The sequence below is a fragment of the Anomalospiza imberbis genome, chromosome 7 (assembly GCF_031753505.1).
Source record: "Anomalospiza imberbis isolate Cuckoo-Finch-1a 21T00152 chromosome 7, ASM3175350v1, whole genome shotgun sequence".
In the NCBI taxonomy this organism is placed as follows: Eukaryota; Metazoa; Chordata; class Aves; order Passeriformes; family Viduidae; genus Anomalospiza; species Anomalospiza imberbis.
In genome coordinates, this window is record NC_089687.1 from 8,002,397 (window position 1) to 8,020,891 (window position 18,495).

Consider the following 18,495-nt stretch of genomic DNA (forward strand, 5'->3'; position numbering starts at 1 on the left):
TTTGGATTATGTCCAGTAGATAAACTGTTCAGGGTTAGGACCGACCTCTCCATACCCTCTCTCATACTATTGTTAAAGGAAAAGACAGCAAACTACAATTTTTTTTTTGGTGTTGTGGATATTCACTGCAAGTAGTTTCAGGTTTCTGTTCAATTCTGCACAGACTCCCTGTAACTCCTGTAAATTGGCAGGCAGGTTTTGATATCCGACTATTTTCTGTCAAGTTTTCTTCCTTTGTCACGATAACACAAAGTGAGCCATGCTAATTCCCAGTTACACCTGCTAGGTTGCATACAGTTTACTAGTGGTGTTTTTCCACTTTTCAGATGGCATTTAACATCAAGCCTTTATCCTAATTTCTAGCATAAAACCTTTTTTTTCCACAGAAAAGTCAGTAGGGAGCTTCAGTTAATGGCATACTTCAGTACATAATTATTAGTTTTATTTGCTAAGTTAGAAGGTAAATTTTATGAGGTGTTTAGACTACATTTAACCTGCAAAAATAATATCCTATAAACTCGTGAAAAGTAGCAAGGCCATTAATTTCAAGTTTTGGAGTCCCCTAGTTTAGTAAGCACAAATAGGTTTGTCACGTTGAATTAATACATGCCAGTATTTGAACTGTTTTTAACTAGATGTACAGTTAAAAACGCTTTAGCATTTGGTTTTGTTTGTAATCTGTGTCATTTGCTATACATACATATATATATATATATATATATATATATAAAATTTCAGACTGAAGTACAGAAATCTATGGTAAATAGCGTGAGAACTTTGGAAATATCATTCCTTTAAGGAATAATTCAATAAAATTTACAGGGAGATGAAAAAGAGATAGTAGGCTATATTGTAATGTAATAAATACAAAGTAGTAAAAGGAAGTCTTTAAAATGAAACAAGTACATCCTAGAATCAAAGATTAGTTTGGGTTGGAAGGGACCTTAAAGATCATCTCATTCCGACCCCCCTGCCATGGGCTGGGACACTTTCCACTATCCCAGGTGACTCCAAGCCCTGTCCTGGTTCTGAACACTTCCAGGGATGGGGCAACCACAGCTTCTCTGGGCACCCTGTGCCAGGACCTCTCCACCCTCACAGGGAAAATTTCCTTCCTAACACCTAATTTAAACCTTCACTCTTTCAGTTTAAAGCAATTTCCCCTTGTCCTGTCACTCCATGACTGTCCAAAAGTCCCTCTCCAGCTTTCTTGGAGCCCCCTTAGGTATTGGAAGGTGCCCTAAGGTCTCGCTGGAGCCTTCTCTTCTCCAGGCTGAGCAGAAATAAAATCTCTTCCTCTCTCCATAGCAGAATGCTGCAGCCCTCTGAGCATCTTTGTGGCCTCCTCTGCACCAGCTCCAACAGCTCCATGTCCTTGTCACTTGAAGAGTTACCAGCAATACATTCCAGGAACCTTCTGAGCTGGTTATGCCCCACTGTGCTGTCCCCCCAAGAGGTATTGGGGTGGTCAAAGTCACCCACAAGGACCAGGGCTTGTGGATGTGGGGACACTGCCCTCGGTCTTCCAGCTGGGGTGGCCTGTAGCAGCCCCTGAGGTGACAATAATGTCACCTGTCCCTGTCCCCTCTTTAATCCTGACCCATAAGATCGGCTCCTCATCCATCCTCAGGGGCAGCTCCGTGCATTGCAGCTGGTCCCTGACTCAGAGGGCCACCCCTCCTGTTCTCCCCTGCCTCTGGGTGTAACCATGGTGGGGTGCAACTAGTTTGTGCTTGTGCTCAATAAAGAATAACCCACTACTGTTCTGAGGGTTCCCAGGATGTGTAATTCATCCTGTTACAGATAAACTGGGCATCTGAGATACTGACAGAGGGCAAAGGTAGAGTTAAGGGTTACAAACAGAGCTCTGTTTTGGTTAAAACTTAGCATTAGGAAAAAATACTTCAAAAAATACTTCTAAAACATCTTGTAAAGTTGCTTTAAGATGCCATTTTTTTTTTTTAGTTTACAAATGCTAACCATAGTTTAAAACTTACTTTAAGATCCAGTTTATATCGAGATTTCTTGCCAGGGATGTGATAGAAAACAGAGAGCAGAGCTGATGTTCCTTTCTTCTCTAATAGCTTCTCTGTACTCAGCTGATGTATTGTTTCAGTAATTTTTATTTAAGCAGTTGGAAAAAAATCTGTCATAGGTAAGGCAATCTTTTGACAACATAACAGCTTGTGTGAGCTTGATTGCTAGTTGGCAAACTGGCAGGAAATAAAGGGTCACAATAAGTAGAAACAGACTCAGGTAAGGCTGGAAGGGGAACACATTTGGAATTATAAACAGCATCAGGACCAGAGTGTGTGGAATCCAAATAGGTGATGGAAAACAGCTTGTGGAGGGTAGGTTGTCAACAAGGCTGTGGAGAAGGGCGATAATGGGCATGAGGAGAGCTCAGTGTTTGGTGCTGTTAAGTCAGAAGCAGAGTTTTGAAGGCACAGGAGTGTATTTGTGGAGCTGAACACAGCACACACAAAACACACTGTGTGGCAGTAGCATGAGCTAACAAGGTCCCACGATGTGTAAACAGAGGGATTAGGTATAAATCAAGAGAGATAATGTTGCTCTGCTGTAAAGCTCCAGTAAGACTGCAAGTGGAATATTGTGTCCCATGCTGAACTGGCAGATGAAGAAAAAAAAAATCTAAACAGACTATTTTGATTCCTAGAAGGCGGGAAGAGGACAAAAAGCTTATTTAAGGATTAGAATGTTTGTCTTATGAGGGAGGATTTGGACAACTCTGCATGCTTGGCCTTACAAGACATGAAGTGCAAGAAGAGTTGATTACAGTGGGTGAGTGCTTCCCAGAGCCCTGCTGCCACCTGCGAGGGAGCAACAGGCAAAATGCAGCCGAGCTGTGGTGTGAGCAGCTGGGAGAGCCTTGTGTCTGTTGTAAATTCATGATGAGCATTAAAATGGAGTTTCTCTTCAGTACACCATGGATGCACCTTATTAACATCAGCTGAAGTGACTGCAGCAGGCAGTGCTGACATATAAAGACAAAAATATCATATTGCTATTGATTCCAGTAAGCTTTCTGCTGGCCCTCTAATTGAGAAATTTGGCTGAATAAAGACCAATAACGAAACTATTGATTGACTTTATTCTCTTGGAAGGGTCACATTTTCATCCAAAATGCATTACAGGATATGACCTTTACAAAGCAGGTTTCTTTGTTAAAAAAGTCCTGGTAGCATCATGGGTTGACACAAAGATAACAAGATTGCTGCCTGACTGCTGTGATGGCAGATACTCTCTTTGTATGTGTCTATCATCAGAACACTGTTTAATATCAGTAAGGACAAAAATCTGCCTGACACAAAGTTCCTTTTACGGAGAAGGAGAGAAAAACTCATAGAGAAGAGAAAGAGTCCAGTAATTTATGGTAACCTGCCCAATGATACAAGATTCTTTTAAAAACCTGGCTGGGCATTGCACTGGTTGTGTGGGAAGTGCACAGGTGCATCTTTGTGCACAGGCAACAAACAGCACAGCTTTTGGCAGCTGCTGTTCCAAACAGCCTGAAGCAGGCAGGTGAAGTGCAAGCTGCTGCCACTGATTATTGCTTGGAAACTTGGTGGGTTTGTCTTTTGACACTAAAACTTTTGCTTTAATAGTAATAGTTCAACATCACCACTGTTAGTGCTGCAGTTCACTATTGAATCCTCACTACTCATTTTTCTAGCTTACAGCACAAGAACACTGATATTTAGCAGAGCTTCTTTTTTAGTTTTCTAAAGCGTGGAGATGATTTTAGATGCAGGAAAATAATTTTGTTTTGTTTAGTTTTGTTTTGTAAGTCAATGTTGGCTAATGTTCAGGAGCACAATATTCCTGGGTCATGTTTGGGAAAAACACAAGGATGCTAGCCAAGTCATGTTGTTCACATCACTAGAAAGCAAGCACAGGGTATAAAATGTGCCTGTAGATTTGTTTTTAATTTCATTTTAAATTGTTGAATAGGTGAAGTTGGTTCCAAATTTACTTGCAGGAGTTTTTAATCTAGTTTCTCTCAGTGTAAGGTACTCAGATATGGCCAACATGCTTTGGCTGTCAGGAAATTTTGGTATTTGTTTGTAATTTTTTTTGGTGTGGGGCTGTGGTAAGAAAGAGCTTTGCTATGAAAGTCGCAATATAGTAAATAGCCAAACACTAAATGCTGTAGTTTTCCTGTCCAAAAGGTACCAATTCTTTGTTTCCTGAAGTTTTACTAAACAAAAATTTACTTGTTATGAAAAAAAAAAAATAAGAGCGAGGTATTGTTATCATGGTTCTATAATTCCAGTGTTTTGCAAACAACACTGAATATATTTTTTCAATAATTATCTAAAATGGTGTTGTGTTTATTTTAGATGAACTTGCAAATTCATCAGAAAACAGATTATCCTTGGAAGATCTCTTCAGGAAAGAGTTCATAGTTCATAATCCAGAAGCCAAATGGATTAATGGTAAGTTTATAAGCTCTCACTTAATTTGAAACTAGGTAAAAATTTTAAGTCTTGAATAATATTATTCAGTCGCTGAGAAAAACAAAAATCAGTTAAAATTTCAAACCCTCTTGAAACTGGCCAGTGTCCCAGTTTTCCTTATTTCTTTGAATCACGTCTCTTTCATTAATTTTTGAAGTGACTTTCTAATTTTAAAGCCCTGTCTAGTAGAAACCAACTAAAATTACCTGGTTATGCTCCTGACTCAGTTGGAAGCAGTGATGAAGAATTGTGATTAAGAACTGGATCTTGTTTGTGGATTCACAGGAAGATCAACTCTATTAATACCTGAACTTTGGGATTTGAGAACTGGTTCTCTTTGCATCTAGAAAAGACTTGAATATTTCAATATATTTGTACAGTCATGGTAATTTTCTGATGACAACAAATTGTATTTAGAATTCTAATTTATTAAATGATTTGTGCATGGAATGCAGATTTCTCCAAAATTAAGTAGTTTTAATGTAAAAAAGAAAAATAATTCAAACTCTTTTTATCAACTCATTGACTTCTTTTTCTCTTGTTGCCATGCCTTGTTCACTTTCTCTCTGTAAGAATTGTACAGGTAATGCAGCAGCAACTGTCTGGTTTGTGTCATTATGGTAATCTGGGTGTTCCTGCAGGTGACAGAATCAAATAACAACAGGATTTGTGCAGAACTGGGCAAGGCAAAACTGCTGTGGAGTGCTCTGTGCAAGGCAGGAGTCTGGCAGTCTGGTGGCTGTGTGTGGAAATTCAGAATGACTTTGCATGGAAATATTGCTTCAATTGTATCAACTTTGGCATTCAACTATAACTAGAACTGCTTTACGTAGTAGGGAGCTGAGTCATTGAATTTTTGCTTTGTGATAAACTCTGAAGAATGAAGTGGGTATAATAAAAATAAGTGCATTTAAAAATAAAAGCATAAAAAGGAGAAAAGTATGGTCAATTTTTTTTCAGGACCTGCTCTGGTATTATTTGTTACCCATTAGTTTAGGGATTAGAGAAGGGACAGAGTTTAGTTTCCTGCCACTCCCTTTCCCCAGCTACTCCAATGATATCTCACTTTTCTGCTGAGTTGCCCTTAGTTCCTTCTTGGGACTGGTTTCTGTCTGCAGTCTGTGCAAAAACAAATGTGATACTGGGTAAAGCTGGAACAGTTCTATTGCCAAGAGGAGCAGTTTCTTCTGTTTGGCAGAAAACTCATTTTTCCTTTAATGAAATCATAAAAGCATGTTTTCAATTTGCTATTCTCTGTTAAAACAGCTGCCTCTGACCCCACCCTATCTGAAAAACACCTGTCCTAATTGTCAAATAAAGTTATCCCAGACCCAGTATTGTAAACTAAGGTGGTCACTAAAAGCAGGTAAGTACATTGTGGAAGAAGATCATTATCCTGGTTCCATCTGTTATTCATGTTACTTAAAAAAATCCATGAGATGATTCTCCTAAGAACTCTCGTAGTTATTCATAACATGTGCATAATATTCTATGCATAAAAATAGTACTGATTTCAAAACCCAGGATAATAAAACTAAAAGGCTGTGGATGGAGTTACATTAAATATTGGTGATGCTATAAAACATGTAGTTTATTGTATTTCTTCTACAGCCTGTAATAACAGAAAAGCTTCTTTTATGAGTTTCCCAGACGTGGTAAAAAGAAATGTAGAATTTGGTGCTAAACCCTTGCTTGGATACAGGTTTCTCCTGTGGTCTTCAAAATCCATCATAAAAGCTCCTACAGTGAAATATAATTTTATTAGCATCATGCAAAAATATCATTTGTATTAGTATCATGCAAAAAATTGTTGTAAACAATCCAGTGTAAAAGCTATGAGATTGTACAGGTACGAACTTTTTGATCTCTTGAAAATAATATTAGAAATGCCATTTATTAGACAAAGGCCCTGTGTTTTATTAAGAGTACATTGGTACTAATATCCAGTCTTTCTGCAATTATGGTTTTCTCAGTCAGTGTGGAAACTTCTAAGCTTGCAGTTAGGTGTTCTCCTGAGTTTATTGGCCAAAGAAACAATGAAGTCCAATAGTACAAAAAGAAGGAGGAAAGAAAGGGCATTTTGTTTATTAGAGTATGTGTGTGTATGAGAAGTAACGACAAAGTGGGGATAATTAAGGATTTATGAATTGTTCAGTATTTTTGATGAACACAGAAAAAAATATGTATAGGTTTTGGGATTTTTTTTTACATTTTCTTTAAAAATAGCCAGTATAGTTAATGATATCCAATATCTTGTGCAATAAAAAACCCCAAGGAATAGTTTTGCAAAGCAGCATTTCTGCTTCCTGCTTCTATTTTTATTTTTTAAGACTTTATTTCCTGGCACTGTGGCATTGCAGTGATGGCATTATATGCATGGAGAATGAAATATATAACTTCAGATTCATTACTGTGGGGCTGGAGGGGAGCATTTGGCACTTTCTTTGGATATTGGCAGGATAAGTGAACTCTGCACAGGATGATGTTAGCAGAAAATAAATAGCTACTTACTACCTTTTGCTCTTCTTGGAATAGGATAATTTGCATCCATCTGAAAGTTTTATCATCTTTACCTCCTGGGAAGGGGTAGGAATAGAGATGGAAGAAGTGATTCCTGCTGTAAGCAGTATCTTCAGGGTCTGGAGCATGTTTTGTAGAAAAACAAAAAGAAAGATGTAAGGCTTTCAAGTGGTGGATGAATCACTGTGTCCTTAGGTAAGGCCTGGTGTTTAACTGCTGCCCTTTATTGAAACTTTCCCTACTGATCTTTGGATTTCTCTGACATTGTCTTCCAATCTTGCATTATTTCTTCCTTGTTTGAAAGCTCCTTCACTACAAAACCCATCCCCATGCAGCTATTTCTAGACTGCTCTTTAATAAGAGCAGCCCTTAAATGCAGAATTTTTTACAGTCCATTTCCTTTCCTGCTTGAAACTGAGTCCACAATTTTATGGGCTTGCCACCAAAGTTAATAATTATGTAAATGTCTAAAGTTGGAGAGGAGATGTTGGTCTTTATCTGAGATAATCAGATGTTGCTGAAGAAAATAAAAGAAACACTATGAGCTAGTCTTAAAAGTGACAAAATATAGTCCCATTTTATATAATATGTAAAGATGTTCCTGTGCAGATATCCAGACTTCTTCCTCCCTTCCTTTTTTTTCTCTTTCTATTTTGGTTTATTTCAAAGACAATATATATTTTTTTAACCTGACTTGGATTTTTTTTTCTTTCTTTGAAAGAATTTACAAAGGAAAGTATAAGAAAATAGGGATGATAGCTAGTAATTTTGTTGCAAATAACTTAGTAGGGTGCTAAGCTTTGTCAGTTATAAATCTGATTACTTTGGCTGTAAAAGGACATGGTGGAGAGTACACCCAACCTTTAACCAGTCCAATCCCTGTTAGCTGGAAAAGTGTTTAATTGCAGAAGGCATTCCAGGTGTCTGGCATACTTTTGGAGTCTTTAAATGAGAGTACATCTTCCTGTAGCATTATTGATCTTCAGGTTTTCTAATAGGAAATAAGAATTTAAAATGCTGCCAATGAATAATGAACGTGGTTGAACCTGACAGCTCACTGGTGCAGAGTGAAGAATTTTTTCAGGATATTTTCCCAATTTCTCTCAAGTTACTTGGAAATGTGTATGCTCCCTTATGGGAAATACTGAGGACTCAACAGATTTGCATTTGCACTGAGGTCTGTACTTACGTCTCTTGTTTCAGGGACTATTACTGATAATGACAATAAAATTCAGAATATTTTTGTGTATTCCTCTGTGAATATGTGAGTTGCTGCATTTTTTTTTTCTGTTCAGACATTCTTTGCCAATCTTTCCTGTATATAATAGAATGCATTGGCTCCTTGGTGGCACTGTCAGATGGGTGGATAGCCAGCACAATGACAGCAATCTTCACATCTTTTAATAAAGAGTGTTGCAGAAGGAGCTGCAGTCTGAATGATGGCAGGCATTGCCCTGGAATCCTGTTTGTGCTAAAGCTCAGCAAATCACCTGAGCATGTGTGTGTGTTTTTGTGTCTGTGTTTTTGTGTGTGTTTTTGTGTGTGTGTTTGTGCGAGTGTGTGTTTGGGTGGGTGTGAGTGTATTTCTGTGTGTGTGTTTTTGTTTTTGTGGGTGTGTATTTTTGTGTGTATGTTTGTGTGTGTGTTTTTGTGTGTGTGTTTGTGTGAGTGTGTGTTTGGGTGGGTGTGAGTGTATTTCTGTGTGTGTGTTTTTGTTTTTGTGGGTGTGTGTTTTTGTGGGTTTGTGGTTTTGTGGGTGTGTGTATTTTTGTGTATTTGTGTATGAGTGTTTTTGGATGTGTGTGTGTGTGTTTGTGTGTGTGTGTATTTGTGTGTGTGTTTTAGTGAGTGTGTGTATTTGTGTGTGTTTGTGTGTGTATTTTTGTGTTAGTTAATTAGTGAGTGTGTGTGTTGTGTTTGTGTGTGTGTTTTTGTGTTTGTGTGTGTTGTTTTGTTTGTGTGTCTGTGTGTGTTTTTGTGTTTGTGTGTGTGTTGTTGTGTTTGTGTGTATTTTTCTGTATTTGTGTGTGTATTTTTGTGTTAGTTAATGAGTGTGTGTTGTTATGTTTGTGTGTGTGTTTTTGTGTTTGTGTGTGTGTTGTTATGTGTGTGTGTATTTTTCTGTATTTGTGTGTGTTTGTGTGTGTATTTTTGTGTTAGTTAATTAGTGAGTGTGTGTGTTGTTGTGTTTGTGTGTGTGTTGTTGTGTTTGTGTGTGTTGATGTGTTTGCGTGTGTCTAGGTGTGTTTTTGTGTTTGTGTGTGTTTTTGTGAGTGTGTGTGTTTGTGTGTATTTTTGTGTTAGTTAATTTGTGAGTGTGTGTGTGTTGTGTTTCTGTGTGTGTTTGTGTGTTGTGTTTGTGTGTGTTGTTGTGAGTGTGTGTATTTTTCTGTATTTGTGTGTTTGTGTGTGTATTTTTGTGTTAGTTCATTAATGAGTGTGTGTGTTGTTGTGTTTGTGTGTGTGTTGTTGTGTTTGTGTGTGTCTGTAGGTGTGTCTGTAGTTGTGTTGTGTTTGTGTGTGCGTGTTTGTGTTTTTGTGTGTGCCAGCACAAGAGACAGGGTTTCTGGTGACACGTCAGGGAGGGAAGCCAACAGAGTTCCTTTCTTTACCCAACCAGCCCAAATATGAATGCAGCATTCCAATGAGAGCTTTCTGCAGGAAGCACATGTTTGCACCTCATTCTCTTATTGTAAACCCCTGTTTTGGAATTAGGTTTATCAGTTTTTCCACCATAAAATCCAAGGTTGTGCCAGCAGTCTCAGCAGGCACACCCTGTTCAGATTTAATTTTCAAAGGAAATAATTTTTTAATACACATATATATTTTCAAGGCAAAGATTCTTCAACTTTTTTTTTGTTTCTTTCCCTTTTACAATTTTAATGTGTTTGGATCTTATAATAAATCACTCCATCTAAGACAGAAATATTTTCACTCCAGATTTTTTTTTAACTCAAGCCTTTGCATTAACTTTATTTACTTGTTTTATTTTTGTGTTTTTATGATGCTTCCAGATTTCCTGTATCAGCCTCAGCAGAAGCTTTCATTTGCTGAGTAATTGCAAGTTCTGATGTGGGCATCTTTATTTTCATGCAGTGAGGAGAAAAGAGAAAAAGTGATAACATCCCTTTTGAACATCAGAGAAACCATGGGACTGGTTTAGGGAGGAAATCCCTCTGCTCCCCACATTTATTTTGCAAACACTTATTTTTTTTTTTAGTACAGTCTCTTAAAAAAAAAAAGGAAAAAAAATATAATTTTAAAGCATTTTTACTTTACAGTTGACCAGTGGTTTCACTGTCCTCTTTTGCAGACTGTGTATTACAGCTAACATGAAAGAAATATTACTTCAGCTTCTCATAACATGTTTGCTTTCCTTAAAGAGCAACTGAGAGAGTGTCTGCCCATAAATTTATCTGTGGTTGTCCCTGGAATATTTCTCATGCCTTTGTCACCTGGGGAGTGAAATGTGTAGGCAGTGGCCTTTGCTGGAGCTGGTGCTTCCCTTGGGTCTCTGTTGCCTCTTGTTTATCCTGAAAATTAAAATAAAAAGTGAGCCTGGGATACCTGGGATGAAGGTGATTGAAATTGCTTTAAGATTATTTATGATAAAAATGGAAGTGGTTTGGGAAGCACGACAAATAGATTCCACCGTAGCACATATGCCAACTTTGTGCAGTAAAAATATGGTTTAAAACATTTGGCACTTCTTAAAAGAAGCTTTTCCTGTGTATGAGATAAACACAAACTTGTTTTCACAGGGCTGAGTGTATTGTGATGTTTGCCAATGGATATGGGTCAATTTCAAGAAATAATCCATCACTGAGCAATAAGAGATTCTGCTCCATAAATTTGTTGCTGAATTGGATTCAAGAAGCAAACTCAGAATTTGCTTCTTTTAGAATTATACACATATGTATGTTGGTATTACCCCTGCAATCAGTGATGGATGTTAAGAGTGAAGTTCTATGTTATTTTTTTCCCTGTCCCCTAAATGAGATGAGAGTGGGAAGTGGCCAGGCTGGAATGCAGCCATGGGGCAGGAGAGCACTTCTGGTGTAGCTGGGCTGTTTTCACCAATTTGCTGTGATGTTAATTAATTAATTAATTAATTATCTAATGCTCTGTCAGGGGCTTGGGCAGAATGAAGAGAGGTGTGCACAGTGTTACTCGTGCCAGCTCTGCACAGAACTTTCATTTTTTGTTGGAAATCTCTCTGTGCAGAGCCTGGAGCTGGAAGCCAGGCCAGGGAGTTGTTTTGTTGCCTGGGGTTCTCTATGAAGAGTTTATTTCTAAAAGGCAGCAGAGGGGGTTGGACTTTGATTCTCTGTGCTGCAAAAAGCAGCCTGTGGAAGAACAAGTTAAAAAAAAATCCAAAGATAGCACTCCATTCTTTGGAGGTTTTCAGCTAAAATTCTTCTTTCCCAAAACTCCAGCAAGTTGTGTGAAATATACACCCCAGTTTTGCCAAGTCTGAAGACAATGTTTTGGGAAAGGCCCAAAAAATTTGAGAAGATACATAGAGCAATTCCAGGCTGGCTGATATTTCTCTCAGAAACTGCTAAGAAGGGGAATAAAAGGCTTGATTGATACCATTCCACTGATTTAGTAAAATAACTTTTTAAACAAAAGAATTTAAACAATGTTTTTGTGAAACAGATTGAATGATTCGGTTTTCTCATTAGGGAACAGACCGGAGGAGTTTGGGGCTGTGTTTGTGATGATGCTCAGGATTCTCTATGAGCCAGCTGTGGATGGGTAATTGGTCATTCAGGGAACGTTGTGGAGGTACCACCCCTGTACCAAGAATAATGTGCATTGTGGTGTCCTTTGCTCCAGGAATTGTGGTTTCTCAAGTAATGAACAATTTTGGTTTAGGAGGAATTTTTGTTTCCTGGTTAGTTTTAGTTTTTGTGGGTGGTTGGTTTGGTGTTTTGTCCTCATTAAAATTCTTTCTTCCACCGTGTGTACCACAACGAGGTGATTTAATAAGTATTTTTTCCTCTTGGCTCTGCTTTAGTCTTTCAACAATGTTACTTAGTGGCTGTTTCACCTGATCTCCCTGCCCCACCACACTGTCAGGACCTGATGCAGGGACTGTGCCCCTTTCTGCTCTCCTGTAATTGATGTCTCCAAGGTAGCACATTTCCTGCTGCCTCAGAAGCAGATCTTGGGCAGTTTCTGCTCTGATCAGTTAATCCCTGTTGCTGCATCAATACTGGTGCCACTGTTAATGATGGTGAACAAGCATTAAACAGTGCTGTGCATTCAGGGCCATTATCTTGTGTCACCATTGGATTCTGCAAATGATTTCTCCCTTCCTCCACCAACATTCTTTGTGCACCAGGATAACATTGTGGTAGCTGTGACTTCTGCAGTATCCTGTGGCTGTTGTTTTTTCTCAAGCGTCACCATTACTGATTGCAAATTTTTTTTTTCTGGCCAATTTTTTAATGACATTTTGTTTTTGATTTGTATTAGGTATGCTGTATTCCCTCCACAGAGTACTTGAAATATATTTTCTTTAAGAGTCCTTGCTTCTTGGAACAACTTACTTCTAATTGTGTTTATTGAGATGTAGCCTGATTCCATGCTAGTTGAAATCTCTAGATATGGGATAAAATCCAAAAATTGGGACATAAGTCAGGAAAAAATGAAATCAAGTATTCCAACTAGTGAGAGGTCAAACTACCTTTTGCCACCAATAGTCGAAAACACAGCTAATCATTGCAATCCTTCTTAAAATTTATGTCCCTATTGATTTTTTACTTATTCCACAGCCCAAAGCATTAAGAATTTAACAGAGACATCAATATCCTTAGAAAACATTTACACAGGGAGAGTGTATCTGTTGCACAAGGTGTCTTTTAAAAGAGATTAGCAGAATGATTTACATTTTCTAATCAGTATTTCTGGATAGTAACCTAATGTTAAAAGGTTAAATGCATCAGTTCTGTGTGTGAACCCCTGGGAAAGTGGACCAGACACTAAATAAATCTGAGTTCTCCCTGTTTGTTGAAGCAAAAGTCTCCTGAGTGCAGTGCAGAAGTTTAAATATTCCCATAGTTTCCATAGTGATGTTGGTGGAAGAGGGAGGCCTTTTCTCAGTAACACATTTCTGGCTAAGCCAGCAGTCCTTAATGTGATCAACAAGGCTAAACTGAATGTGCTACATCATTACTCCTAGGGTGCAGCCTCCTAGGCAGAATATTTTTGTTGCATGAGCAAAGCTGAGCAGTGGATAAAGCATTTTGGAATGGTAACAGATGGTGGGTGCTACACAGCAGACTCGTGAGTTCCCTCCAGACTTCCACATTGGTTTCTGTTACTCATAAAGACTTCAGGGATGGATCTGTGTGCATCAGCAGGCTCATGTACACATGAAGGGTAATATTTTCACCCTGTGCCTGCTTGTTCAGCTTTCCCCACTTGTCATCGGCACAAAGTGTACCCCTTGCCCAGCTGGAGCTGCAGCCCTTTCCCCATGGATGGATTTGTGGTGGCCCGTTAACTTCTCCTTTGGAAGCTGCTGTTTATACCTGCAGCTGGCTTCATGGTCCTTCTCAAAGGCTCATTTAAGTCTGCTCTAATTTGTTCATCAGCAATTGGATTTTCTTCAAAGGAGGGCTGTGCAGGAGGGGGATAAACCTGGAGTTGTAGCTGTGTGCAGCAGCAGCACAGTTGGCTGATTCTGCCTGGTTTCCATTTGCCTAAACCAAATCCTTGAATTTTTGTCAGTTTTCTTTCTAGACACTTTAACAAACACTCAGTTGTGTTTTGTGGCAGATAAGCAAGCTGTACAGTGCTTAAAGTCAGTATCTCTGAAAGCCAAAGTTATACATTTCTAATCCTTACATTTTGTTGTCTGTTCATGTTTTTTCTTGGATTAAGAGGCAGTAAAACCAGTGCTTTCTATACCATTCTGTCTAGCTCAAATGTTTGCATAATGGATCCATAAGAATTGCATTTTTAAACATGTTTGTATCTATGAAGATATATACACACATAAGTTTATTTCACTTTTAGTCCTTTTTTAATTTGCTCTCTCTAACTGATTCTGTTGTGGCAGATTTCAGAGACACTGACTCATATTTGCCAGTCATTCATCCATTTTCCTGGTCTGTTTTGCCCAGGACAGGGTTATTCTTCTTATGAAAATGTGGTTGGCAATTGAACAATTTTGCTTGCTATCTCTTTCAGTGTGATGCAAAAGGACTTGAGTAGGTTTAGTATGTTTAGGTTTGAGTATCTTTGGGAAAGTATGTTTGGATTTATCTGTCTACATGTACTGAGCTCATCTATTTGGGGTTCTCTCAAGGTCTGTTCAGTGCATCAGTTCTATTCAATTCTCACAATAAAGTGTGAAGTGCAGTGACAGCAACAGTGCTATAAAGTTTAAATTATTACATTTTTGAGAATCGGATTTAATCACATTTTTCATTTTCTGCTGTAGAAATCAACTGTGTCCCCCATACTTTCTGTGTGGCACTGTAGAGTTGAGAGGAACCCAAGACAACTTGATCTTTGCTTGTTTCTCCAATCTGACAAAGTTTACGGGCAATTTGTGTGAGAAACTTGTAGCTAGTAATCATTAGAGCAGCCATGTATTGTTTTTCCCCATCTGTAAATATGGATTGGCTTTGAACCACTAATATTGCAGTACAAACTCAGAGCCTCTTTACTGAGATAAATTAAACTCCAGGCACCTTGTAAGAAAGCTATTACTCAAACAGGGGAATGGGAGAATCAATCAGGTTTTTGACAGACTTTAGATATCAGCCTCCCAAGCTAAGAGTCATTTAACTTCAACCCAGTTTTTGCCCATGTTTTCCATGATATCTTTCTCCTCAGGGATAAAGCACATCTTTAGTTTTGAGAAGGGTATCCATAGTTGAGACTTCCTTGATGAATGCAGACCATCTTATTTAACTGTGCCTCAGAGGGAAATGCAGAGTGTGCTTTCTGCACTTGCAGCCTACTTTAGGCATAGGACTGACTAAATTTCTTCTGCATGTGGAATATTGATTTTTAAGTTCAGTCAAAGCTACTTGGAAGCCTAAAGTTTTCTGCAAATCTCTAAGTTGCACTTTGAAAGTAAAAATTAGAAGCACTTTAAAAATGTGGCTGTGAAAGCCCAGGACTTTTGGGTTGTTGTGAGCAATACAATACATGAAGCAGGTAAGAGAATCTGTTTTATTGCAGGACAGGCATTACATGAGAATTAGTTTGACTAATTTCAAAAGTTGGTTTTTTATCCCATCCTAGAGCAGCTGTCTCTGGGATAAAAAGGCAGCTTTGTTTCTTCTCAGGCCTGGAGTCTTGTCTGCCAGATTGGGTCTGTTAATTCTGTAATGATGGTTCAGATAATTATGAATTTGTTATCAGGATCTCAGCTGAGAAAGCTCATCTGTAAAGGTCACTAAGCTTTCAGAGTGACAGGCATAGCTGGCTGAAGATACATTTGTTAGAAATGTTTTCTGATGTGTTCTTTTTCTTTTCAGTTTTCACTTGCAGGTTTTCTATGAAGGAATGTTTTCTGTATAAACTTAGTGAAGAAAGTTTAGATAGTCTGCTTCAGCTTTCTCACATTTGTGATTTTTAATTTTGAATGTCAAAATCTTATATCTTTGGCATAATAATTTCATTTTAACATTGTTATTTTAATGTGTTTTATGTTACTTGGCCACACTATTTTATTCATGAAAAAATAATGTATTGTATTATTGGAGTGAACAATTCAACATTTAAAAACAAGTGTTTCAATATGTTCTATTGAAATTCTATTGAAATTCTGAGGAATATTTTAACTAAAAAAATAGTGAAGTATAAGGTTTTCAATTTATTCTAATTTGGAATAAAAATGATTGCATTCTCCAATATTTATTCCTCTCTATGAGCAATGTAGAGAAGGAGGCTCTAAGCCATATTATCAATTAAACCACATTATAAATTTCCCAAACTATGATGTCATGTTCCATTCATGGAAATCTGTTGCAGAGTAAATATTATAATCTGCAGCATTGCCATTGATTCTTGATGGATTCCAGATATATAGAGATATGGAAATGGGCTCCTGTTATGAGATGCTAATTCTTTGCTTTCTGGGCAACTGCACATGTAATGAAATTTATGTAAGCTATGAATTTTTATCTTTTTTCCATTTTCATACCCAGTGTTGTACCTTGTCCTCCTAGAGGCAAGGACTCACTGTTCCAGCAAGTTAGCTCTTTCTTTTTTTGGCAATTTAAAATGGTCATATAACATGTTACATAAATGTTCCTCTCTGCTGAAATACTCTGCCCTCTTCTCTAGCTATTTTCTGAGCTCTTATTTTGATAAATTGTTAATTGAAAACAATTTCAAACTCAAACTTCTTGCTGAAGACCTTGATTAACTCATGCATGTTACTATAATTGAAATAACAGCAACAGTTCTGCTATATTACTCCAGAAGACGTTATAATGTTAAATTATATTTTTACCTACTTAGCTAAAATCAGGGCAAAGAGTATTGAGAAAGAGCTGAAAGTGAAGATAAATTTTTTACTTCAGGTACTGTCAGTGCCACTATCATTGTTTGATGAGTTGTATATGGAAGTAGAGGTAGACATTATGTCTTTCAGGACTAAATGCTTTCTGCCTCACTGCCATCTTCAAAATAACCTTTTATTAATTTTAACCAAACACTTTTTGAGTAGAGGATGTGACGGTCCTGAGTACTGCAACACACAACCACTGATTGCCTCACCTCTATATTAAAATATTCTCTGAGTTAACAGTTTTTATTTTGTTCCTCATTATGAAACTGACAGGTCTGAATATTCAATAATTTGCATTAATTTTTTTCTGTTTGCTTGGTGATTTTCTGGATGGGGTAAGGCCAGGAAATAAAATGACATTTGAAGCAGGGTTTGCTTTTATCTGAGAGTAGGACTTTGCAGAGCTGGGAGTGGGAAAGCAGCATTATTGACAGCCTGACTCCAGGCTGGTCCGTGAGAGGTCCTGAGCACCATGCTGAAGGCACTCCAGACCCTTTGCTGAAAACCATGACATTTCCCAATTCCCTACACTGGTAATGTGTTGGATGAAGGTTATTTTAGTTCTTAGTAAGAGACTGACTTAGTAACTGCTTCAGTCTCTGCTTCCTGGATTGTTTAATAATTATAAAAGCCTTCAGAGCAAAATTCTCAAACAACTTTATTCAGTAACTCAGAGTACATTGATATGTCTGCAGCTACTCATTCCTTTAGTAGTGAACTTCAGCACGGTGTCATATTTTAAAATTATATTTCATTATTACAGTGACTCAAAAAAGGAAATTTGGGCTTAAATCAAATCAGAACATACAGATATTAATTTTTAATTAAAATTTTAAAAATGCTTGGGAGTTTTTCTTATTTCTCGTAAATATGGTTCCTCTGCTGAATAACAGTTTACAATGTTATATTTGTGGAATAGATAAAAGAAATACTTGTATAAGTCTTGATTTTTCAGGAAGACATGATTTTTCAGCATCCGTGACTGACTATGATGCTTATATAAACTAAGTTAAACATAAGAGTTTTCAGATTAGCTTTTTTTTTTTTTCTTTCTTTCTTAGATGTGAAGGAATTTAGGGAGTTCCTTGCTGGGGAGTCAATATTTAGAGAAGTGTGAAGAGCTCAGGGGTCAGGAAGAGCATTTGGTTTTTTAGGAAATAAGGAAACTGATATGGAGAGGCTGTTAGCAGCCACTGACTTTGACAGTGCTACTGAGAGCACAGGGAAACCTGTTTGATGTGGCAGGAAAAGGTGCTTTTTTACCTGCCTTTTCAAGGGAGGTTTTTTGTTATGTTTTGTTTTGTTCTTCTTTTTTTTTTTTAACTGTGTTGATGCCTGTGCTGGAATAAGAACTGGGCTCTGATCTTTTTGGAGGTTAATCTTAATGAATAAACAGTGTCAGAAAAGAGAGATAGGCACCTGTAAGATCTCATTAGCTTTCCCTAAGAGCTCATGATGGCCTTTTTCTTCACCACCTCACAAGAAGGGATGAAGCTTAATGCTTTGTCAGAGAATTTACTGAATAAATGAAGAAAAAGAAAGTTATTAAGAACTTGGTTTGTTATTTTAAAACACCATCAGTTCACCATCTTTATTAAGACATGATTAGCCGTGTGTCCATTGAATCACAGAACAGTTGATAGTGATATTTAAAATTCCTTTCGGTCACCCCCCCTGCAGTGAGCAGGGACATCTCCAACGAGATCTGGTTGTTCTGAGCCCCATCCAGCCTTGAATGGCTCCAGGGATGGGTCAGCCACTGCCTCTCAGGGCAGCCTGTTCTGGCAAAAAGAGTAAAAACCTTCTTCCTTACTTCTAATCTAAACTGATCATCTTTTGGCTTCAAAACGTTAGCCCTTGTCATGTTGCAATAGTCCCTGCTAAAAAAAAACTGTCCCCAGAGGGATAATCTAGATATAGCAAAACAGTGTGCTGGGGGCTGAACTCACGGTGATCCTT

At 37.8% G+C, this 18,495-nt stretch overlaps 1 protein-coding gene across 5 annotated transcripts in view; it reads left to right on the forward strand.

Annotated features, from left to right (window-relative positions):
• Positions 1-18,495, forward strand: part of DPP10 (dipeptidyl peptidase like 10) — a 444,603-nt gene that overhangs the window by 252,523 nt on the left and 173,585 nt on the right. For all 5 annotated transcript variants that reach the window (XM_068195261.1, XM_068195263.1, XM_068195259.1 and 2 more), the window contains one exon: positions 4,362-4,457. In XM_068195261.1, coding sequence (XP_068051362.1) covers positions 4,362-4,457 — 96 coding nt within the window. The remainder of the gene's footprint in view (positions 1-4,361; positions 4,458-18,495) is intronic.